The sequence below is a fragment of the Anser anser genome (genome assembly GCF_964211835.1).
Source record: "Anser anser genome assembly, chromosome: 2".
Taxonomy (NCBI): domain Eukaryota; kingdom Metazoa; phylum Chordata; class Aves; order Anseriformes; family Anatidae; genus Anser; species Anser anser.
The window spans coordinates 131,377,914-131,399,587 of NC_139721.1; the positions used below are offsets into that span (position 1 = coordinate 131,377,914).

At 40.3% G+C, this 21,674-nt stretch overlaps 1 protein-coding gene and 1 long non-coding RNA gene across 5 annotated transcripts in view; one reads left to right on the forward strand and one right to left on the reverse strand.

The window, feature by feature from the left end:
• LOC310893625 (uncharacterized protein) overlaps positions 1–21,674 on the forward strand; it is a 72,363-nt gene that overhangs the window by 39,440 nt on the left and 11,249 nt on the right. The window contains exon 4 of one of the 2 annotated variants that reach the window (XM_083822861.1): positions 9,162–9,196. In XM_083822861.1, coding sequence (XP_083678987.1) covers positions 9,162–9,196 — 35 coding nt within the window. Of the gene's footprint in view, positions 1–9,161; positions 9,197–19,206; positions 21,080–21,674 lie in introns of those variants that run through there. The other variant, XR_014579163.1, reaches the window with a different exon arrangement.
• LOC310893629 overlaps positions 1–21,674 on the reverse strand; it is a 47,117-nt gene that overhangs the window by 21,611 nt on the left and 3,832 nt on the right. For 2 of the 3 annotated variants that reach the window (XR_014579167.1, XR_014579168.1), the window contains exons 3-5: positions 7,702–7,751; positions 4,428–4,697; positions 613–849 (exon numbers count right to left, since the gene is read on the reverse strand). This is a non-coding gene — a long non-coding RNA (uncharacterized lncRNA). The remainder of the gene's footprint in view (positions 1–612; positions 850–4,427; positions 4,698–7,701; positions 7,752–21,674) is intronic. The other variant, XR_014579166.1, reaches the window with a different exon arrangement.

Consider the following 21,674-nt stretch of genomic DNA (forward strand, 5'->3'; position numbering starts at 1 on the left):
CAGTAGATGTTGTTTTCATTAGTTTCAGGACTTCTCTGTAAATCTTACCTCCCCAGTTAATAATTACATTGGAAAACAACAAGTAAATCCAGACCTAAATGGCACCCAATAAAGAACCTTTTGATTTGCTATTTCACTAAATATTTTAGATCAGTAATGCCAATTAGATCAAACTGCCTGCCACAACTTTGAAAAAATGCTTACTGGAAAGTGGTAATCTTTCTGATAAACAGAGGTATTTTTGGAAATGGTATTCCAGCCACATCTACAGAGGGGTAGTTGAGGCATTTGTGTCTTAACAGGAAAAGCAGACATCACAAAATTGCTGTTTTGTTTATTTAGAGCAAAGTGGAAAGAACACATTAAAATGAAGGTGAACAGCATTCAGTGGTGACAGGAGGAATTTGCCAAGTGTGATAAATATGCCAATGTTACTAGACATAATGGCAGCATCCTGCAGAGACTGATGACAAACAGCTTCTTCTTCAGTTCTGATGCAGCATTTAATGCTCTCAGACTGACAGAAAAAAGAGAGGAAAGGAAATGAAAAGAACTTTCACATTGAGTTTCAGTTAATTAGAAGCAGAAATCTGGGAAACAGAGAAGTCTTACCTTTTGAAATCTCACTTGCCCCTCTTTAGATTATATTATGCCCAAAGGCTGAATAAATATTCTTTTGTTGTTTGGAGCCAAATGATGACTCTACTGCACAAATATTCCCATTTCCCTTGTATGTGCAATAGAAGGAGCTGAATGTATGTGAGTTGCTTTCTTTTTTTTTTTTTTTTTTTCTCCAGCATCAGCACTGAAAGCAAAACAAGAACTTTAAGCAGTTGTGGTCAATTCAATCTGGAGAGAGAAAAAGAAAAAAAAAAAAGATCACAGGAAATCACACTTCTATTCTGCACTTGTAAGATTGCTAGAAGGAGCTGATGGTAAAAAGGAAGCTAAAAATCTGGAGATTTACAAGAAATAACCACTTCCCCCTCAGGGACTGTCATCATATTCTGATTTAGCAAGGGTACATTTTTCTGAATCTTAGACCAGAAATAAGACCTCTATAGTAGTTCCTCAATTTGTTAGAATCACCAATAACCAATAGTGATTTACCTTATCCATTCCAGCAGTTATTCATAGCACAGTACTTGAAAATGTTTCCTATGCCAGAAATTCCAGTAATGGTCTCAGAAACTATTTACATTTCCTTTTGTACCATACACCATCATTTTCCCATTTCACCCTCTTAGGAATAACACTGTACACAGTCCAACATTTCATTTCTTTCACATTACTTTAATGCAAATGAAGACTTTATTAGAATAACTGATTGTGTATAGTGCTTGCTGATTACTGATTTGTAAGGGATAATTTGCCTGAAGTATTGAGATCTTGCCTACATGATCTTGGAGGACCTGATCTGGGAAAGCACTTCAGTGTTGCAACAATTCCCATAAATTTGATGTATCTAGTTTAGCATTTGATGTGGTTTATTTCTTTATTTATTTTGAAGTTTCCCACCCACCTAAAAGATTTCCTTTTGTTCATGCTCTAAAGCATCTCAGTTTTCAGAGAACTGGTCACTTGACTCAGCTCTTGCACTCTGTCCTGGGAACCCAGTATTCACCCAAACAAACAGCTGTGGGAATGGCTCACCCTGGGTTTTGCACATGCACTGACCATGCAGCTGTTGGAATAATACACGAAATACCATGAAAACCTCCCTTTCTCTTAGACACATCCAGTCAGAGAAGGACTGCAGGGACTGCCTCCTTTTAGCATAAAGCCCAGTTTCAACAATGCGGACAGAGAGTACCCCTCACCTACATTAAAGCTGCAGTCCTCTTTCTGGGATGTACAGGGTGTGCATAGTAAATCTCCTCAACCCCCCAAAATTACTGAGCCCAGGACTTCCACATCTCATCAGGTAGTCCAGCCATTACTGCACTGCACAGCCATATCATATTACACTCACCTTGCCTTCTCAATCATATTGAAAGAAAAAGCAAGGCCAGCTCGTTTCCTGAAAAGCAGCAGAGTGAGCAGGAGAGCGAGAAGCCCAGACCATGAATCAGAAAAGGAAAGGTCGTCTTCCCACAGCCAGGAGCGAGGGCGAGGCAGGCGAGGAGAAAGGGCCTACCACCCCTTGCTGCCTGCAGGGTTTCCTGTGGGCTGCCACACAGGGTGCTCATGGACTCTCCTGGGCACAGCACTGCTCCTGCAGGCTTTGTTAATCACTGTGCTAATGTGGCAACTTCCCTGATCTTTGCTTAGTGAGCGGGGCCACCCACTACTGGCATGTGTGACATTTTGGTGGCATTTTTTAATCAGGTAACTCTCTTTGGCCTTCAGGGTCTCTGCAGGGTGACTACCACAGCATAACCCTGTTCCTGGTTGTCCTCAATCACTTCCATAATAAGCATGAATAGTTTTATGAAAATAACTAGTGAGAACAACTGTGAAACCATTAAAAAGTAGAGCTTCCTGACATGAATATAATTATCAGACCCATCAGCAGCTCCTATGACACCAGTGACTCAACGAAAACATTACTGTGCGAACATTTGAGGTCATACTGAATTTGGAAGGCCTTGTCCCACTTCATACTCACTCCAGCTTCTTAAGATTCAGATCATCCAGTCCATGCCCCAGCCAGTTTGATCTGATAAAGCTGTTTCCTACTATAATCTCTTAACAGTTTTGTCTTTTTTTTTTTTCATACTGTGCATCTTTCACGTTTCTTGTCATTGTTACATACAGACTTACATGATTTTGAAATTAAAGTTGATCTATAAGCCCTGAAAATTAATAAACTTGCATTAAAAATGTATATCTTTAGCTACCGTGGTAACTAAAAGGTTTTACACTTGCGTTTTAAAGAACCTGTGAATAAAAGTATGTCCTTTTAGCTGTTGTACAAGTTCAGTATTTTCAGATTTGGTCCTTGTATTATTTTAGAGAAGGAACAGATCTTGCTTCCTAGCCCCATGCTATGTTGTCTCTGGAGGCCAGCAGAAATAGGAACAACACATCAGTATTGTTGGAGAGATGCAATTCAGTTGAACATGTTACTTGAACAGAAATGTTTATCACATGCTTTGACTATCTCTGGGAAACTACTCTGACGTTTGGGTCTTATGTAGCTTATATATCAGATGTGCTGTTACTAGCAAATAAAACAGGTCCAGGGCATGAAGTCAAGCTCTAGTTCAGGATCATCTGAAGCGTTCAACCAACTGTCCTGGGCACGACTCTGGCCTGTGCCCACTCTTATGGGCGAGGTGCAGGCAAAGCTTCCAGCCCATGCCAGTGCCATGGGGACATTTCTTGCAGGTGGTTTGGATGCCTGTGCCCTGCCTGGGGCACAAGGAAGGCACTGAGACATGGGCACGTGCTGGGCCATGTCACCCGGCTTCAGAGCCAGAGAACAGAGTGAGGTCTCTCCAGTGATACCAGCACAGCTGCTGGTGTCCTCCCCACTGAGACAGCCTCTTTGTCTCTCAACATAATGGGTGGCATTGGTCATTGCCCTGCAATGAGCATCAGCTGAATTAGAGCTCTGTTACTTATTACACTCAATTATTTTTTCATAAAAGTGTTAAAAAACATTATCAGCTAAAAATCTTTTTTTCAGTGAAGTAGAAACACAAACAGGCCAAGCAGAAGAGAACATCTTGAACGCAGAACAATATCTCAATTTCTTTGCCAAAGGTGGTATCTCTAGAATTAAATTTTTGCTGAACCCAATTAACAATGCATAGTACCTACTTGTGGGCCTAAATATTCTGTGAATGATAATACAGGCATAGTACTATCCTGAGCCAAATACCCTCCCAAATTTGGAAATTTTTCTTTTCAATGATGCCAAAAATTATAGTTGAACCAAGTCAGGTTTCTGAACACATCAGCTCTTTTGGAATGGAATTAGACTGCTAGATCTTCTTCCAGAGTATGTTTTATGCTAACATGTAACATACTGTACCATTGCAAAGCTAGCTCTATTTACCTTACGCAACAGTATCAGGATCAGGGAAAAATACTGGTTCACTGATAGCAAACTCTTTTGTCTGTAAAAGCACTCTTATAAATATGCTGACTTAAATACATGAATTTCATGTCTCCATTCCATGACATTTCCATATGCTACATAATTAAAATTTGTTACCACAGCAAACAAGTGAGAGCAAAAATATTAACACATGATTTGATGAGTAAATCCTGGAAACAAGCAACACAGGGATCTACCTTAGAACATGCACAGGACAGGAGAGTAAAAATGGTTATTGATAAATGCTTCATTGTAGTAAATTCCAATTTTACAAAATTCAAACTTTCTACCCATACTCATCCCAAGTAATTCTTGTGGGGTCAACTCACCTCATAGTAACGTAGAGAGACCCACACGATTTCCTTCCCCATGTCAGACTTACCTTCATTTAGCTCAGGCGTTCTCCCTCCCACAGATATTAGTGTGAAGCCATCCGGTTAAGCACATGCAAGATGACATAAACTACGCTAAGAAAGGAAGGGTGTCTTCTCCTTCCTGCCCTCTGGGATGATCTGTGAGAGTCCCCCTGACAATGGGATGCAGTCTCAGTAGTGCTCTGAGTTGGTACCCATTCACAACAGGGGGGATGGAGAAGGTGGACCCTACTCATTTCCTTGAAGGTCAGAGCGAGTTGTGCTTGTGGACAACGCATCTGTTAAAGCAGCAAATTAGAGAAAAGCGCATTGAGTGTTGTGTGTATGACCTACATGGAGCAATAATTGAAAAAAAATAATAATAATAAAGTATGATTTTTCCAAAAATTAGAGTGATTTGTTCTCCTCTTGTTAATTTTTCATTTGCTTACTTCCCTGTACTCCTCGGTTCCAAGTGAAATTGAAAGATGAAGTGTTGAAACAGCAGAGAACTTTTTGCACAGTATTTCTGGATGAAACAGAAGCATTGAGTACTGGAAATGTTCTGTCCAGTTTTGCACAGTCTAAGGAAAATTAAGCAGTTTCTTTGGCAACATAGATGTGACTAGACAAGATATGAATATGAATGTAAAGTTGTAGACATCAAGGTCTGCATGATTTATCAGTGCTGTATTACATCTTCTACGCCTGTGCCCTGTGATTTTATAAACCATGTTTGTCTTCTGAATGAAAAATATTAAAAAGGAATAAAACAAGACCAAACAAGACCTACAATAATTTTTTATTATTTATTTAAAAAAAAAAAAAAGGAACAAAATGTGTCAGTATTTCCCTATCATCATTTCCCTCACAAAACATAGTTGGACATCCCTGAACTATGTTTTTGTTTTTGTTTTTTTCCCCTTTTTGCTCAAGTCTGTCTGGTTAAATCTGGTGTCTGAGAATTTCAGCACCTGGGTTAAGCCAGAAGTGCATGGAAAAGCAAAACCTCTGAACTAGCTGAGGTCATAGGCATATATAGTTAACAAAGTAAAATAAACACATGAGATTGCATGATAAATAATAACAGAATATAGTGGAAAAAAAAAAAAAGCATAGGAGGAAGGATAGAGAACATTATTTGATATTCATGACCAAACACAGGAAAGCATGCTGTATGAACTGAAGTTTCTGAATGACCTGTATGGAATGACAGCCCTAACAAAAAGGTATTGCAATAATTAAGCTAGCAGATGAAAAATGAATAATTGCCCTGACATTTTCGTATGTTATAAAATCTATCCAGGTGCTGATGGAAAAAAAAAAAAAAAAGTGGTATTCCATACCACCTGAGACGCTGAGTTCCTAAAACTAGATCTAGGCACGTAGTCAAATTCACTCCTAAATGGTTTCATGGATTTCTGTGTATTGTTTAGGCTGTTTATGAGCATTTGTCTTGGGGAATAAAATGATTGTTACAAAGAGAGTGATTGCAGAGTATCACTTTAATAAAAGAAGGAAAACTCAGCCCAGGATTTTTTTTTTTATTTGTAGCAATCAGAGATGAGAAAAGATAATCAAAGAGAACGTTGCCCATGCTATCTGCAAACAGGGCTAGAAGAACCTTCAAGAGATATATAATTTCTTTCTGTCCTGTGCTACCTACCACTTTCCCTTAGTTTCTATTTTTTATACTTTTCCCAAAACTTCATGTTTTCTAAACTTATTTGTACTGCTCTTCTCTGGGCTATGTCATGAAGTCTGGGACCCAGTAATGAACAAAGTGCTCTTGCTGAGGCACAAGCAGAACTACGTAAAGAATTACAAGCACAAATCTTTTTTATATATGATGCTCTTATCTCTAAATGACCTGCTTTTTTTCCAAGAGTGCCATATTAGTCTTTCACTAACAATCTCAGACTTTCAGTATTACTTGCATAAACCTATTTTTATGGGGAAAAAAAATAAAATAAAATCAGGCCTCACTTTCTTTAGCTCAGTGTTACATTTACATTGAGTGAAATATATTTTGGGGACCAATGCTAATATCTGCATGTTCTTTATTCTGGTAAGAAGATAGTTTCCATCCTTAGTTTTACAGATTCCTGCCACACTTTTCTGACAAGCCATGGCAGCTTTAGTCCTGCAGTCCAGTATTTACAATACAAACCTAATTGTCTTTATTAGCCATTATATTTTTCTTAACAAATTAACATTTGAAAGGCTTGGTAATTCTATTTAGAGGGTCTGTTGTGGGAAAATCAACCTCCAACAAATGACTGAATTCCTCAAGCTCAATGCAATCATAATTGCTTGATACAAGGTACAGATTGCCTTTGTGTTTTCCTAAATGGGATTAATGCTTGGAGGATTCAGTAACTCCTCATTAACAGGCAAAATGATTGAGTGCAAATGACTTCCAAATAATGGCTTCGGTCAGATTATGAGTGTGCCAGAGAAACATATACCCTAAATGACTGAAATAGTCCTTTCAGCTTTCCCTTCTGTGCAGACCATGGATTTGAAGGGATAATAGACTCTTAGCTAGCATAATTGTGAAGTATTTTCTTATTATCTCTGGCTAAATATCTATGTGGGCTAAGCAGAAATGCAAAATTTGAATATCATTTCCTGCCACTGCAGGAGCAGGCTGTAATATTGTGGTGGTTATCACAAAAGAGAGATCACAAATGCAGAAGTGCTTTTCTGGACTGTGCAGATCTGTTACCATTTAATAGCAACAACTTGTAGTTTAATTTAGAATTTCCATGGAAACAGAAAAAAAGAGAAGCATTTGTTATATACAACGATGCATGCTTTTATATTTTTTCTTATTTTTTTTTAATCATTATTTGTCTATATGTGAAGCAAAGCACAGAGCTCTGTGTTTTGATAAGGCACTATGCACACCCATTACATAAAATATGTGATGGAGCCAAATTACAATAGATACAAACTCTTAGCCTCAACAGTTTGAGTGTTTGAAAGGTAATTGAAGAGGTTGCAAGTGAGCCTCTCAGGGCAAACGACTATGGCAGTAGGAGAATGATCCAGATTCTGTTCAAGACCTTGAAAATCCTTTCGTGGACAACAAAGGGAGCCAGATCAGGATACTGTCACACATGGTTACTTCCAGGTAACTTCCTCTTAAGTCATAACAAGCATGCAGACACCTCTAAAGCTATGGTCTTACAGCACTGTAAATGCAAGGAAAACCTATAACAAATTACTAGTAGAAAATACATATAAAACACTTATAAGATTAATAGTGGTGCTGTAATTAAGATAAAAGTCTTTACTTACCTTGGAAATGTGTTTCTGAATTTTGCCTTCTTTGATCGAGATACATAATTCTGAAAATATATAATATATAATAATAAAACATGGGGGTGGGAGTATGGGGTGGATGTATTCTCTGCACATCACACTGTGTATCTGACCAGCACACCACTGCTGGTGCTGCAAGTGTGCCCCAAGATCTCAACTGTACTAGGAACACTCAGGATAACACAGTTGTTGCTCACACAAATCTCTGCTCTATGCAGTGCTATTCTGTAATTGAGTGCTTGTCTGTTATGCTCCAGTGATTTCCATCTGCAGAATGGAAATAAGTCTAGCACTTCAAAGAGCTGAAATTATTTACTCAGCATCTTCTAAAGTATTATGTACATCAAAAGACAAGATAGCTGAATGATAATATGCAAGGATGTTGCATAAATGGCTTTAAAGCTTTTCTTATGAAAGCACTGTGTGGTTGGACTAGATAGTTTATCTACTTGCAGGAGGCAGTGTACTCCAGGAAATTTTAGTGGGTCAAAAACTAAAAGGCAGAAGTAGAAAAATATAAATTGAAGCCTGAGTGAGAACACTTCCTATTTTAATAGAGACTTCAACAGAAATCTGTAAAATATATTATCATTCAAATCAGCTGGACAAGCAGGAAAGCAAAGTAATATGTTGGTAGAAAAGAGGAACTGTATAACAAAAATCAGAAAAAAAAAATCTAGCTTCATCTCTGAAGAAAGATTTCAAGCTGAAAATTATGCTCCTTACGGCTCACATGGCTCAAAAAAAAAATCATGATGTCATTCATAGGCATGAAAGATAAAGTATAAATCTGTAGTACACCATTGGTTTGTCTCTTGTGAGAGAGGAAAGGGCCTATAATCTGCAACTGTTGGGTGCTGAAGTCTTTCTAATCAAATATGATTATCGCTTTTGGCCAGGTTCCCAAGTTACACTCTGTTGTAGTAGAAGAGCAAACCTAAGAAACAGGGAGCACTGTCAAGCAGCCTAGGAAATAGTAATGCTGTGAAATCTTGAAATTTCTCTTTAATGAGGATACATTTTTTTCCTCAGCTGCAGGTAGCTGGATGTAGGTTTCATAATTACTAACTCACTTTTGACAGAGTAGTTTTTCCTCTGCCCCCACAGGCAGATGGAAAGGTGCATCTCCCCAGAGGGAGCTGCGACAGTGTCCCCAATATGTGGAACAAGTGTTTTAGGTGGGAGGTGTTCCTCAGAAAGGTGCAGCACATGTTTCCTTGTCTTTCATTGGCTTAGGCAAACGAGTTAAATGCTCTGCCTCTGTTTCGTGCAGAAAGATATATTTTTTAAATGGGAACTTCATAACTACCAGTGCATTTTCAAGACTGCTTGACATGAGTTTTAATGTTATTTGGACCTAAGTTCATTTCATTTGGAAATTTAGAAACAGATGAATTTTTTTAATAGAACTGTAACTTTTTTTCTCTCCTTTGTAGATTTTCTCGCTTTCTGGTTTGTTCCCAAATGCCAGGTAAGCAGAATAATAGTCCAAGTGGGGTTAAAAAAAAAAAAAAAAGAGAGAGAGAGAGAGAGGGAGACAATAATAAAAGAAAAAAAAAAAAAGAAAAAAACGAAGACAAATAACCAATTCAATGTCACACACTATTTATCACCGAGTTGTCAACTTGGGATTCATCAACAAATAAACCAGCCTGTTATTACACTCTGCCATGCCTCTCACGTGTGCAAAAAGTCTCTTTTGAGATCACCTCATATTATGACATTCTCTCTTCTAAGCTTAATCTTTTTACAGGAATAAAAAAACAGTGTAGTTAAAGAAAAGTCATTTTGTTTTATCCAATGTCTTACTAAAATTAACGTCTTTAAAACAGATTATTAAATCATGACTAGCAGCATAATACATACGAACATGAATCGTTCTTTATTTATAACCAGCAGCTTAGGAATTTTTATCTTATCTAACACAGAGTTTTCTGGAATATTTTTAATGATGTGGGTGGTAATGATGATTAACTTAGAAGACACAAACAGCCTTCTCAAAGTTCTTCTCTTACAGATTTGATACTTTCATGTCCAAACTTGTCCACAGAAAATCTGTTAGACTATACCAAAACGTAGCTACACAAACTCTGCAGATTTGGTCTTGCTCCCCCAAGCCAGTGATCATCAAGGGAATCACTGAAGATACCAGATGTGAAGATTGCATGTAATTTCCTAAGTATGGTGCAGAAAGTTGCATTAAAATGAGTTAAATGGGAACTTATCTGCAGCTCCAGGACTTGGAACAATGTTTTAGTCGTAGACAGGGACAAAGGCAGAGCTGGAAAGTACGATGAATGTGCCAGTCAGTTGTAACCTGCCAGTCCCTAGGACTGTAGGGCATGTAGGTACTTTGCAGTTCCAATCCCTGTTGCTTTAGGTGGGACACTTGGGTCTGGCCGCTGCATCTGGGTTCCTTCCTGCTGGAAACAGCAAGGTGCAGAGCAGGAAGACTGTGGGCACTCATCCAAGCCTGCAAGTTGGTGAGCATGCCCAGATCCCAAGTACTAGAGAAAGCATAAGAAACCACTGTACTTTTGCAGACCAAAGAAAATTTATTCCCTGTTGTCCTAAGCATGAGGAAGTGAAAAGTGCACTAAAGGTTTACCCATACCTATGCAAAGGATGAGTTTAATGGGAGCTGAAAGCTTTCGACATCTTCCCAGAGGCAAGTACAAAAAGGTTGGTTTAGAATTCTTGGCAGAATTTGCCCAAATATAAATAAATGTTGCAGTGGAGGTAATGCTGTTTACCGAATAAGATAGGCTTGTGCCTAGGCTAGTCAGAATGAGCTCTGACCTCTGGACCATTCAAACAGCAAATCTCCTGACCTACACCGACATCTCCCACTCCCACCCCTGCGCCTGCAAACCCTTGTGCAGAGTGAAGGCTGAGCTTCCTCCTAAGTGCAGAAAGGACAGAAGCCTACCCTGCCAGAAGCTCACCCCCTGCAGTTTGAAAAGCACTGTGTTGGTGATCACCTCTTGCTAAGAGCTGAAGTATACAAGTACCCTAGCTCTGTTCCCACCATGTAGCATAAGCCACATCTTGGCCCTGTAATGCAAGAGAGGAAGAACTCTCGTGCAATCTGGCTCCAGCCATAGCAGAAATGCAGCACCAGTTAGCATTGGTTCCAACTAGCCCTACCAGCTCAGACATCTGCTCAAATACAGCCAAGCATTTTCATGACACTACCAATGAACCTAGGGACTCTGCAGGACTAATCTCTGTATTTGGGTTGAGCCATAAATGTGTATATGAAACATTAAATGAGCCTGAGCTTTTTAAAGGATAAATCTCAGAGCTCTGTATTGGGCTAGGACTGGTAAAGTGCACTGATTTACACCGACACAGTTTGGCTCCTTAGATCTTTTCTCACAGTTTTGCCAAAGAATAATATTATTTATTATTAAAACAATTCACAGAAGTCTGAAGATATTACACATATTGTTTTAAACTGACATACTGTATAATAAGAAGTGAATCAAATTTTACATCATCATTAACCTAGGGTCACCTTCCATCCCAGTTTGAGTGAGACAGTCGTGATTTTGTGGGAAATATTTTCAGGGCAAAGACTGAGGGAACAAAAAATTAAATGCCATGAACACTTGAAGCACGTGATAGTGGGCACCATGTGTATCCTGTCTGGCTGTTTAGCAAGACTGTACTTCAGAGCCAATGCACTGAACTTCATTCAGAACCTCCAAGTTTAAAAAAAATAATAATAAAAATAATAGTGAAAACAGATGCCAAATCATAATTTTTGAGCATAAGCAAGGGGAAAAAACACTGTAGGTCTCCTGGTCAGTACCTACAGAAAATTTTAGAGGAATTTTAGGGGGCAGATTTTAGACCTTGCTAGAACAATACAAACCAACACCTATACAAGTATGCTCCTTGGGAGGGTGTCTCCTTACAAAGATGTCAAAGCTATCTTAATACATCTGTCTCTTTGTATGTATTTGGACTGTTTTTCCTCCAAGCTTGCTAGATAAGTCCATGGGCAGTATAATAAGGAACAATCTAATCAAGGATTTTGACATTTATTGTGGTTACACAACCACAATAAAAATATTTAATATTGAAAATTTTTTTCTTTCTTTCAAATATTGGTAACATTATGGAAATGTTAAAAACATATTCTGAAAATTATTTTTAATATATATAGAAATACAGTGTACATTGTTCAAGGGATAGTACAGAGAAGACTAACCTTATTATTCCTGCTCATTCTGAAAATAACTGTCCATAATTTTTGTAGTTACAAGCCATGTAATACAGAAACGTGATACACCTATATTCCTGAGCCTCAGAAGACTGAGATAATACTTACCAGAACTTCAGATACCCAAAATCTTTTGTAGCTACCCAATCCTTCTTTAATGATCAATAGTGTAAACTTACAATATTTTAGTTTAAAGCTGTTAGCCTTTAAATCCCCCCAATTTTTCAAGCTGAATAAAGGGTTAGACCAATCATTTGAAATCTGATTGCTCAGCTGTACCCTGGGCAGCAAACCAAATTTGTTTAAGACTAATTTTATTTCAGGCTTGAGAATTTTGGTCATCAAAGGTTGCTTCAATAATCATGTTAGCTTTACATTGGAACAGATGCTTCTAATTGTAGGACTAAAGTCCTCAATTGAAGTCTTTACTTAGATGAAGCCTTTATTCAGACAAAACTCCAATTTATCCCTTTAAACACAAGTCAGTGTAATTTGTGAAAGCACTGAAGGAGCACTAGAGACTAAGCTAGCATTCTGCCTGGAGTTTGTCCTGCTAGTCTGTGGATGACATCTGCTTTCTAAACATAAGATGCAATGATGTTATTTAAAATATCTGAAAAAAAAATGACAATTTCCAGGGGTGGGAATAATTTTGGACCATAAATTCTGAGTATAACAAGTCAGCATGGAAAGTCTGGAGAGTAATTTGAACTTCTGTTGTGATTGTAACTTCAGTCGTATGGCTCGTGGTTGCAGGAAAAAAAAATAAAATAAAAAAAAATAAAAAAGAAGAGATTTGGCTGGGGATAATTTAACAGCAAATAATAAAAACATCAGTCTCACAAGGCAGGTTCTAATTTGCAGAAGGTCTGAAAGAAATACCATGAACAATATAATCCTCTCTAGGTTCCCACCCTGTTTGCGAAGATGAATCAGTAAATCAACACTACAAAGTTTTCAACCACTTTTGACTCCTTCCTTAGGAAAGAGCTCATTTCTGTGGCACATCTAACAAATAATTCATGCAATAAATGTTGTGACATCTACCTTGATAGTTGCTTTCTCTCATTCATAAGAATCACTTCATTATTTGATATTTTGCTATTGCAGTTGAGTTGGATGCAGCAGTACATATTGTATAGTAAAAGCTTATTTGGGCTTTGTTGGAGTTATCTTGAATGCAGCCTGAGAAAGGATATCTGTTGATATTCAGTGAAGGTGAGGAGCAAAGACAGAAGTGCTCAGGGCCAAAGGGAACCAGGACTGGAGAAGAAGGAACTGGCTAGGCAAAGGGACTCAGAACAAGGGACTAGACAGGAGATAGGGACGGTGTCTGAAAGCAAACTTAGATGGAAGAGCTAGGCAGGTTACCCTCAGACAAATTGGGTAAGAATGGGATGGCAACAAGGTACCTCAATGTGGACATCTGTTCCTGAGAAAAGGAGTGGGCCTGGCTAGCTAAGAAGAGGGAAGTAGAAGAGAGAAACTGGGTGAGCAAGATACAAAATTAGGATGTGCAGAAGTTAAAAAGAACAGGGAAGAAGTGGTTGAGTTCAGGAAAAAAAAAAAAAAGATTAAAAATCCATATTCCCTAGGACACTTCAGAGACCAAGGCTGATTCCAGAACTGCAACTGCTTCATGGAAAAGCTTCTTGCAATGCACATCTCTTTCTCCAGTTTGTGACAGCAACCTGCTCCTTCCATCACTTCCTCTCTCATAGGTCCATGGATAGATTTAAACTTTACAATGTCATGGAAGACTACATGGCGGAATTTAGGAGATTTTTATTTGCTTGTTAAAAATAAAAAATAGATTAAAAAGAAAGAAAGAAAGAAAAAGGAAGGAAGGAAGGAAGGAAGGAAGGAAGGAAGGAAGGAAGGAAGGAAGGAAGGAAGGAAGGAAGGAAGGAAGGAAGGAAGGAAGGAAGGAAGAGAAAAAGAAAGAAAGAAAGAAAGAAAGAAAGAAAGAAAGAAAGAAAGAAAGAAAGAAAGAAAGAAAGAAAGAAAGAAAGAAGGAAGGAAGGAAGGAAGGAAGGAAGGAAAGAAAGAAAGAAAATTCATGAAAATGACCATCAAAGCCCTGAGTGTCTTATTGGCCCTACCAGCCTCACCTGGTTACCCTCCTCATCCCTGGCCATGGGCTAGGAGCCCCATTTCAGCTCAGCCCAGGGCCTTAAGTCATCACTGGCCCCAGTGATGTTGCAGAATACCAGTCTCCAGCCCTGTCCTCTGCGCTCCTGGACTGTGTCCTGCCACGTGGGCATCACCTTGCTAGGGCTGGGCTGGGCTTGTCTCCTGGCTCCAGCTGCCTCCCAGGACAGCCCCACTCTTCCTGCTCCCTGAAACTTCACATCCCAATCACATCAAGAGATTATAAGAATAGCAAAGTCAAGCACTTGGAAATACAACAAGAATACTGATAACCTTAATATGAATTTGGCCCATTCCTACAAAAACACTTTGTAAACATATAAAATCCTGTGACAGAATAAATTATTTGGTCTTCCATTAAAATGTTTTTGTAGTGTAGAGTGACAAAGAAAGTGTCACTTGCTGAGCAGCAAAGTAAAATTCTAACAATGATCTTCTGAAAGAACTTTGGTGCATTTGTGAAGTTGGTAAAAGTCTGGTTAGGATGAACTATTGTATGAATGGCACTGCTTCAACTAGTAGTCCAAATAAATCAAAATAACTTCCTTCTTTCAATGTTCCCTTATCACAAGCTGGATAGAAGCTGTTCACTTTCAGAAATCATGTCAGTCTAGATTGTTTGCATAGCCTGTGTCTACCTGGAGATGAGTCAATTCTGTTGAATCAAGGTTGTGTTTGATTTGGTCTCTCAGCAATGTTACAACTCTGCTTTCAGGTCTGGCTGTATTTTAACTCCCACACTGCACCTGAATGTTTTTTATGGTATCCACCTACCATATACCTTTCTTAGATTAAAGATTTCTGTAGTTAAGTCTTTTCAGCTTTTCCATGTAGGTATGACAAGTCAATACCACAGGACATTGCTTCCAAAACCCACATTAAATGTGAAACATAGTATAAGAATAATTTTCTGACAGATCTTTGGAAAAAAAAAATAGGCCTAAACAAACCCAATCTTTAGACTTAGTTTTTGGTTTCCAGTGAAAAAGAGTTAATTTCCTGAAATCAGTGATGTTCTGTTACAGTTCTTATCTCATCACTCTTGTTCACTTCCAAGAATGGTAGACAGATATTAGACATCATCTGATGTGATAACATGTTATGTTTATAAGTCTGATATGAATCATCCTACAAGTAAAGCTGTGGCACCAAATTTACTGCTCTCTGTACAGGATCTGGCATACAAATTAGTCTGCTGCCGTAAATTTGAATTATGGCACAGGAAATACCAAGCTTACCCACTTACCCTATAGTAAAACCAAAATACTTACCTGGATGATTTGCCCTGAAGTGATTGATGCATGACAAGTTTTAATTATGTGTTTTACCCTGGACCTGCTCCACCACCAAAAAAAAAAAAAATGCTACTAGGCAAGCTACTAGGCAAAAATAAAAGACAACTTCTGAAGAGAAAGCTGATACATTATTAAGAAGCTTTTGTGTAAGTCAGTTAGAAATGCCTTCTGTCTTATGTAGAAGTTAAGCAATGCTTATAGGTGTGTGTGCGTCAGGTCTCCCTTTCTCTGTTAAGGTCTGACTGTTGAATGATGGACAGCTCTTCCCAGCACCAAATGGGCTACGAAAACACTGGGGAGACAGTTGAAATGCTGAAATGTGTTAGAATAAGACTCAATGCAATGCTTTACTGCTAGCAGTGGGTGACTCCAAAACAGAAAAGAGTCAACAGGAGACAGAAAGCAGCTTTTTGATTACAGCACTGTCTGTCAAACCATGTTTTTAAAAGATTTTGGTTAACGAGAGGAGGTTAAATATGAAAGCAAGTTGTGTACCTGTATGTCATGTGAGAGCAAAACGTGGCACATGATGCTAAACCAACTTTTAAAAGGTGGTGGAAAAAAAGCTTGTAAGGAGCTGCCAAATCCAACAGGCAGAGAGAGGCAGGGCTGCCCTCAGCATGCCTCCAGGTCTGGCGAGGCCGAAGGGCGCTCACACAAGCACACGTGTACGCCGCATATGCACATATAGACATGGCCGGCCACGCAGATCAGCACAGCCACGCTCAGCACTCACATGAATGCAAACGTGCCGTTGCCAGTGGCCTCATCCTCTTCCCCTCTTTGGCTGAATTTCTGTTAATAGGAATACACATGTATGCATGCATAAGTTGGATCCCTCCAGCAGCTCCCCAGCTGAGACACTAGGTTTTCTGACCCCTGGATCTCAGTCTCCTCAGTCGCTGGCACCTGGGCAAACGAGCCCCTGAGGCTGCAGCCCTCCTGTGCCCAGACACACGGACCACACACACAGACAGACCTCTCCGTCTGCCCCAGACACTGTGGTCTCTGCAGCAGTTGCCCTGGGCCTCCCGGTCCCCGTGGTAGCCAAGTCCTCTGGTGGTCTCAGACACAGAGACACAATTATCTTACAGCTGCTTTGCAATCCAGCTCCCAGGACAGTTATCCCACTTGCTGGCTAGTCCAGCTCGTTATTTGCTAGCCATCGCACACCAGAACAGTTACTCTCACTCGCTGAGGATGCTGCACGCAGGCATGTAGGCCGCTGTGACCCAGGGCCTGACTCCAGCTGCCGGTACGCGGAGCTCCGTACACACACATGCACACAGAAGGCAGTGCCCTTGGTCACCTTGTTGATCACCTTGATCCCTCCTTTTCCCTACCTTTGCTTCCTCCTCCACAAATCCCATAATAAGCTTTGTGCAGTCCCCAAATGCACTTCCCCTACATCCTGTAATGTGTCCCATACTCTCAGACTGAAGGTTGCTCTGGAGAGCAGCTGCCGCCGGTGCTGGTGTCACCCCTGGTACATGGAGCTGATGGCACTCCTGGGACAGCCCCGTCAGGGACTGTGTCCTTCTCTCTGACTGGGGCATGGGGTTCCCTGACAGCCATCGTGCTCCTTCATGTCTGCGGAGAGGAGATTTTTATCACAAAGCATCACTGTTGGATTGGATCTGATCATGCAGTTTTATAGCTGAGACATGAGGAAACCCTGTTAATCACACCTAGGAACTGCAGGCATGTGGAGGAGGGGCCCTGGCAAGACCATGGTGAGCCCATGAAGTCAGTCTTTAACAGCAGCTGGAATACTGCAAGCAAAATGAACCGCCAGTTCAGACTGAATCTTAAAAGGGGCTCTGTCATTGTGAACACAATGAGGAATCAAAAACACCACAAGAGACCTGAGGCAAAAATCTCCAAGGCCATGTTCACAGGCCTTTATGGGAAAAGGAGTCCCACAAATTAGAGCAAAAGCAGACAGCAAGATGATATGTGCTGTTTGTTAGAAACACAAGAGGCTCAGTGGTTTATATCTCTTTGCTTGAGCGTGGCATTACCATTCAAGTGTGCAAAACCTGAACAAACACAAAGGCATCAGACTTGCTAGGCCAGGGCAATTACTCCTGTAATAAAGAGCAGCATTGCAGCAGAAGGTTATCGAACCACCTTTTTCACTGAAAGCAGAAGGGACTTGCATTAGTTTTGATAGAGATCTGTAGGTCAGTGTAGGAAAGACCTGCTGATCTGGATTAAAACATTGGGCGCCACAGAAACATTACTGCTGTGTATAAACCGGAATAGCTCAACCGCAGCAGCCATTGCAGCTATTTCCCAGAAGATCCCTCTCTTGCCCTAGGCCACTGGGATGGTAATAACTCTTGGCTCCTCTGCGCCAAGCACCACATGAATCAGATATTACATGCCTCCAGCCTCCCACTCCATCCCCTTAAAGTGGAAGCAAAAGCAGCAAAGGTTTTTGGTTGCTTTCTCCCAGGCTATTTGCAAATGCGGAGGAAGGTACTGGCTGCTGGGGCCCTACAGCTAATCCACATCTCCTTGCTGTGGTGCCCATAGAGGGGTGTCCCCAGCCAGCTCTGGTGAGCCACCCTAGTCTGAGTAATGAAAGCTTTGTAAGTGTTTGAAACTCCCCTGCCTGGCAATGTTATCTGTTACCTGTCAAATACTTTATATTTTCTGAGAGAAGGGATGGTGGAAGGAGGAGTACTCAGTGGAGGTGCTGACACCGCTCGCTTGGAACCACTTGTATGTCTCAGCCTTTGTTACACTTTGTTATAGGCTGCAGACAATGACAGAATTAAACCTGTGGGGTTCTGCAGTGCATTTCTTGCCCCCATCCCCATCCTCTGTCCTGTATCCCCTGTCATCCAGGCAGCATGTGACAGCCTCCGCCCCTGCATTTGCTCCCCAGGGAAAAGCAGGCACAGCTTGCTGGGGCTGCTGCATGCCCAGGTCTTGCTGCAGATCTGGGAGACGGCCAAGGCACATACCTGGGAGGAGCTGAGTCACAGCATGAGAGACTCCTTGGCTCCAAGGTGTCGCTGAGCAACATGTTACATGTTGTGACCTTAGCCACCTTTCAAATGGCCCTTGGCCCTTTTACGTTATAAAGGTAGCATGCTGCAGTTGGTTTTGCCATCCATCCTCCTACAAATCTGTCAGAGAAAGCAATAGGGAAAAGCTTACACTCATTTTGGACAGTGAGACATATTATAAGGAAAATTAATATGCCTTTTCTATCCTCTATTTTTAAATTAAGTTTACCTTTTAGGGAGAAGCTGTCCCCTAAAAGATGATGGAGGAAAAAGGAAAAAGAAAGAAAGAATAGATTTTTCTTTCCTCCCCCAAACATATAGTTTCAATAAAATTCTTAGTGGGAACGTTTCACTGTCATTAGCGCTAGAAAAAAGAAATCTCATCTGTTTTCACTGTAGCTTCATGTTCTGTCATTCTGTTACTCTTCATGTAAATTATTGTAAAATACTGCTGCTGTTGTACATTCCCCTCTCTGTCTGCTCTGGGAGACATCACCTTGGGGCCACCAGAGCAGCTCTTCTGTTCTGAGTGCTTTACTCTCTAGCTTGTAAAAGGATTTTTCATTATTGCAAGGTACACTTCTGTTATACCTAGAACATTTCTACCCCAAGGTAGTGTCAGACTGGCTTCACCCAGAAATGCAGCCACGGCACAGCAATGGTTTTGTTAAATGCTGAATAAAAGATGTTGTGTGCTAGAGTTTTGCCCAGTGAAGGACAAGGAACTGCACTATCCTGTAACCACTGTATAATGCGGTCAGCAAAACCTTCTCCTTGTTGTACCCCCTAGCTCTGCCCTTAGCTGTGTCTTTGTGTGCCCTTTGTTATCCACAAAGTGTAAAAAGGCCATGCTGATTTAGGCTCACTATGACATTTTTCAATACTCTAATGTTCCAGGAGCATTTCCTAAGAGCATCTAGAAGTATTTTCAAAAGGTGACTCACAGCACACCTTTCTGGGTTCTCCTTCAGTTGGAATCATAGAAAGCAGATCCCACATTGCATTCCCTCTTGAAACATCTGCGAAAAATGTAACGCTTACCCAAGAAACTGTCGCATGAAACTTTGCACGCCCGCATCCTTCTTGTTGAGCAGGGAAGATGAAGTGGTCACTAGGCCACTATTCTCACAGGTCCCTCAGTTCCAAAAGAAAGTGAACAAGTCTCTGGAAGTAATTTTTCCAATTTGCTGGGTTTTTTTGTTTGTTTGTTTTTTTCTCAAAAATGAATGTCCACCTTTATTTGAGGCCTTTTTTTTTTTTATGTCAGCACAGAAGGCTATTTGTGTCAACCTTCAACTTCACTCCTACAGTCCCAGTCCCATAGGCTTACAACAACAAAAAAAAAGAGCCACATGATCTAGACAGGCATGGATGCCCCGAGCCACTGACCAGAGGTAAGATCTTCTGGATTTGTGAAGTGGAAGAAACAAAGGAAAATACAAGTGTGTGAAAGCGCTGGGGAGAACCAGCACTTTGCTGCTGACATGCAGAAGGACATTACGTCTGCCTTGAGAAGCCTCTGGCCCCAGAAAACAGTGATGTTAAACTTCAACTGCCAGAAGCAAAGAGAAATTAAATGCAAGTTTTTCCTTTCGCAAAGCCATTGATAAGCTCCGTCTTTCTACATGAGAGTAAATCATAGGCAATTTAAAATTCTGCATTGCAAACAGGTAAGAGAACTTCAGAAGCCTCATTCAGTGGCCCTCATCCCTCTCTCCCAGTTCTTGGATTCTCTTACAGAAAGACTACTACTGTATTTGCCCTATTTTTGGTATTCGTGCTAAATATTTCCTGCTAGCTACCCTAGCTGATAGAATACTGAGTTAAACAGATCAGAGATGTGACTCACTGTGGCTGTTCTTGTGCTGCCTTCTCACCCATTTAATATCACTTCCTCAAAGGAGAAGGGTGAACTCTTCCCAGCGCTTGCACTTGGCACATTGTTTGCACTCACATTTTTGGAGAACAGGACATGGAAAATTAGAGCAAAGCCCTGTGAAATCAAGCTCACAGATCCTGCAAAATCCAAGACACCTTTCAGAAAGCACAGTAGTATTTTCTGAGCCTCAGAACCTCATTCCAATTGTATCAAAAAGTTTTTAGTGTTAATTCTATTACTTTTCTTTTTCACAGTTTTCTGTTACTGTATCCATGAACTCCATTTGGTAACGAATTTCCAGTACAAGTGTATTGCCTATTTCCTGTAGTTTAAGGCTGTTCTACGCTGGCAAAACACAAGGCTAAAACATATACCTTACAGGGAGAGATTTCCTGACCAAAAAAAAAAGAAGAAGAAAAAAGGCAGAGACTGGTTTGCATCCATTCATGTAGAATGATATGTCCCTGCAGAATATCACACTGACTGCAATCATACTTCACCTGCAACCTTGGGGAAAACACAAAAACCATCCCTGCAACATCCAGATGGTGCAGCGAGAGGCTGGAGGGAAGAGAAACACTAAAGTTCCCTAACTGCGCAGAAGCAGCCAGAGCCACTCTCCAAGAGCTACACAAAAGAGGCTTTGTCTCAGCTGATGAGAGATCCCTTTGAAGCTTGGGAATCCTGACTGGCAGCATTTCATATCTGGCCATCATAGGGTTGGAGCAATGAAGAATGGAAAAGAAGGAAAAGAAGGGAAAGGAGAAAGCAGGAAGGAGAGAAGGTAGGATCAGCTCAGAACAGACCTGGCTGAGAGCCCGTGATGTCAACATACATTTTGCATTACCACACCCATGCCATTTTTTGTTTTAAGGCTTTCTTATCAAAATGGAAATTTCCAGTCTATTTTTGACTTTTTGGTCAGAAGGCGGGAAACAACTCATAGCTGCAAAGACATATTACAACTCGCTGTTAAAAACACAGAAGTCCTCAATGTAAAGATACATCGTAAGATATAATAAGCCTATACTGAGAGCAGGCACTTTCATTTTTAAGAATGCATGCATTGCTAGCTTATCTATCAGATTACAGACATTTTTTTAAATGACCTAATTCTGACTACCTGGAAATAAACTGATATTGTTTGATTATTAATATTTCCAGATTTAGAAAGCTCTAATTCACTTCCTGCTTCTATACTGTACTGTGGTTACAAAATATTTTTACCCTTCTGTGTTTTGCTTTCTCCAGTCACAAATTGCACAGCTTCCTTGTTGAAAGCTCTAACAATGGCATAGCTGATTCCTGTACAGCAGCAAGCATTTACTCTTTAAGATGTAAAACATTCTAAAAGTTACACAAATCTGTTCCCTTAAGAT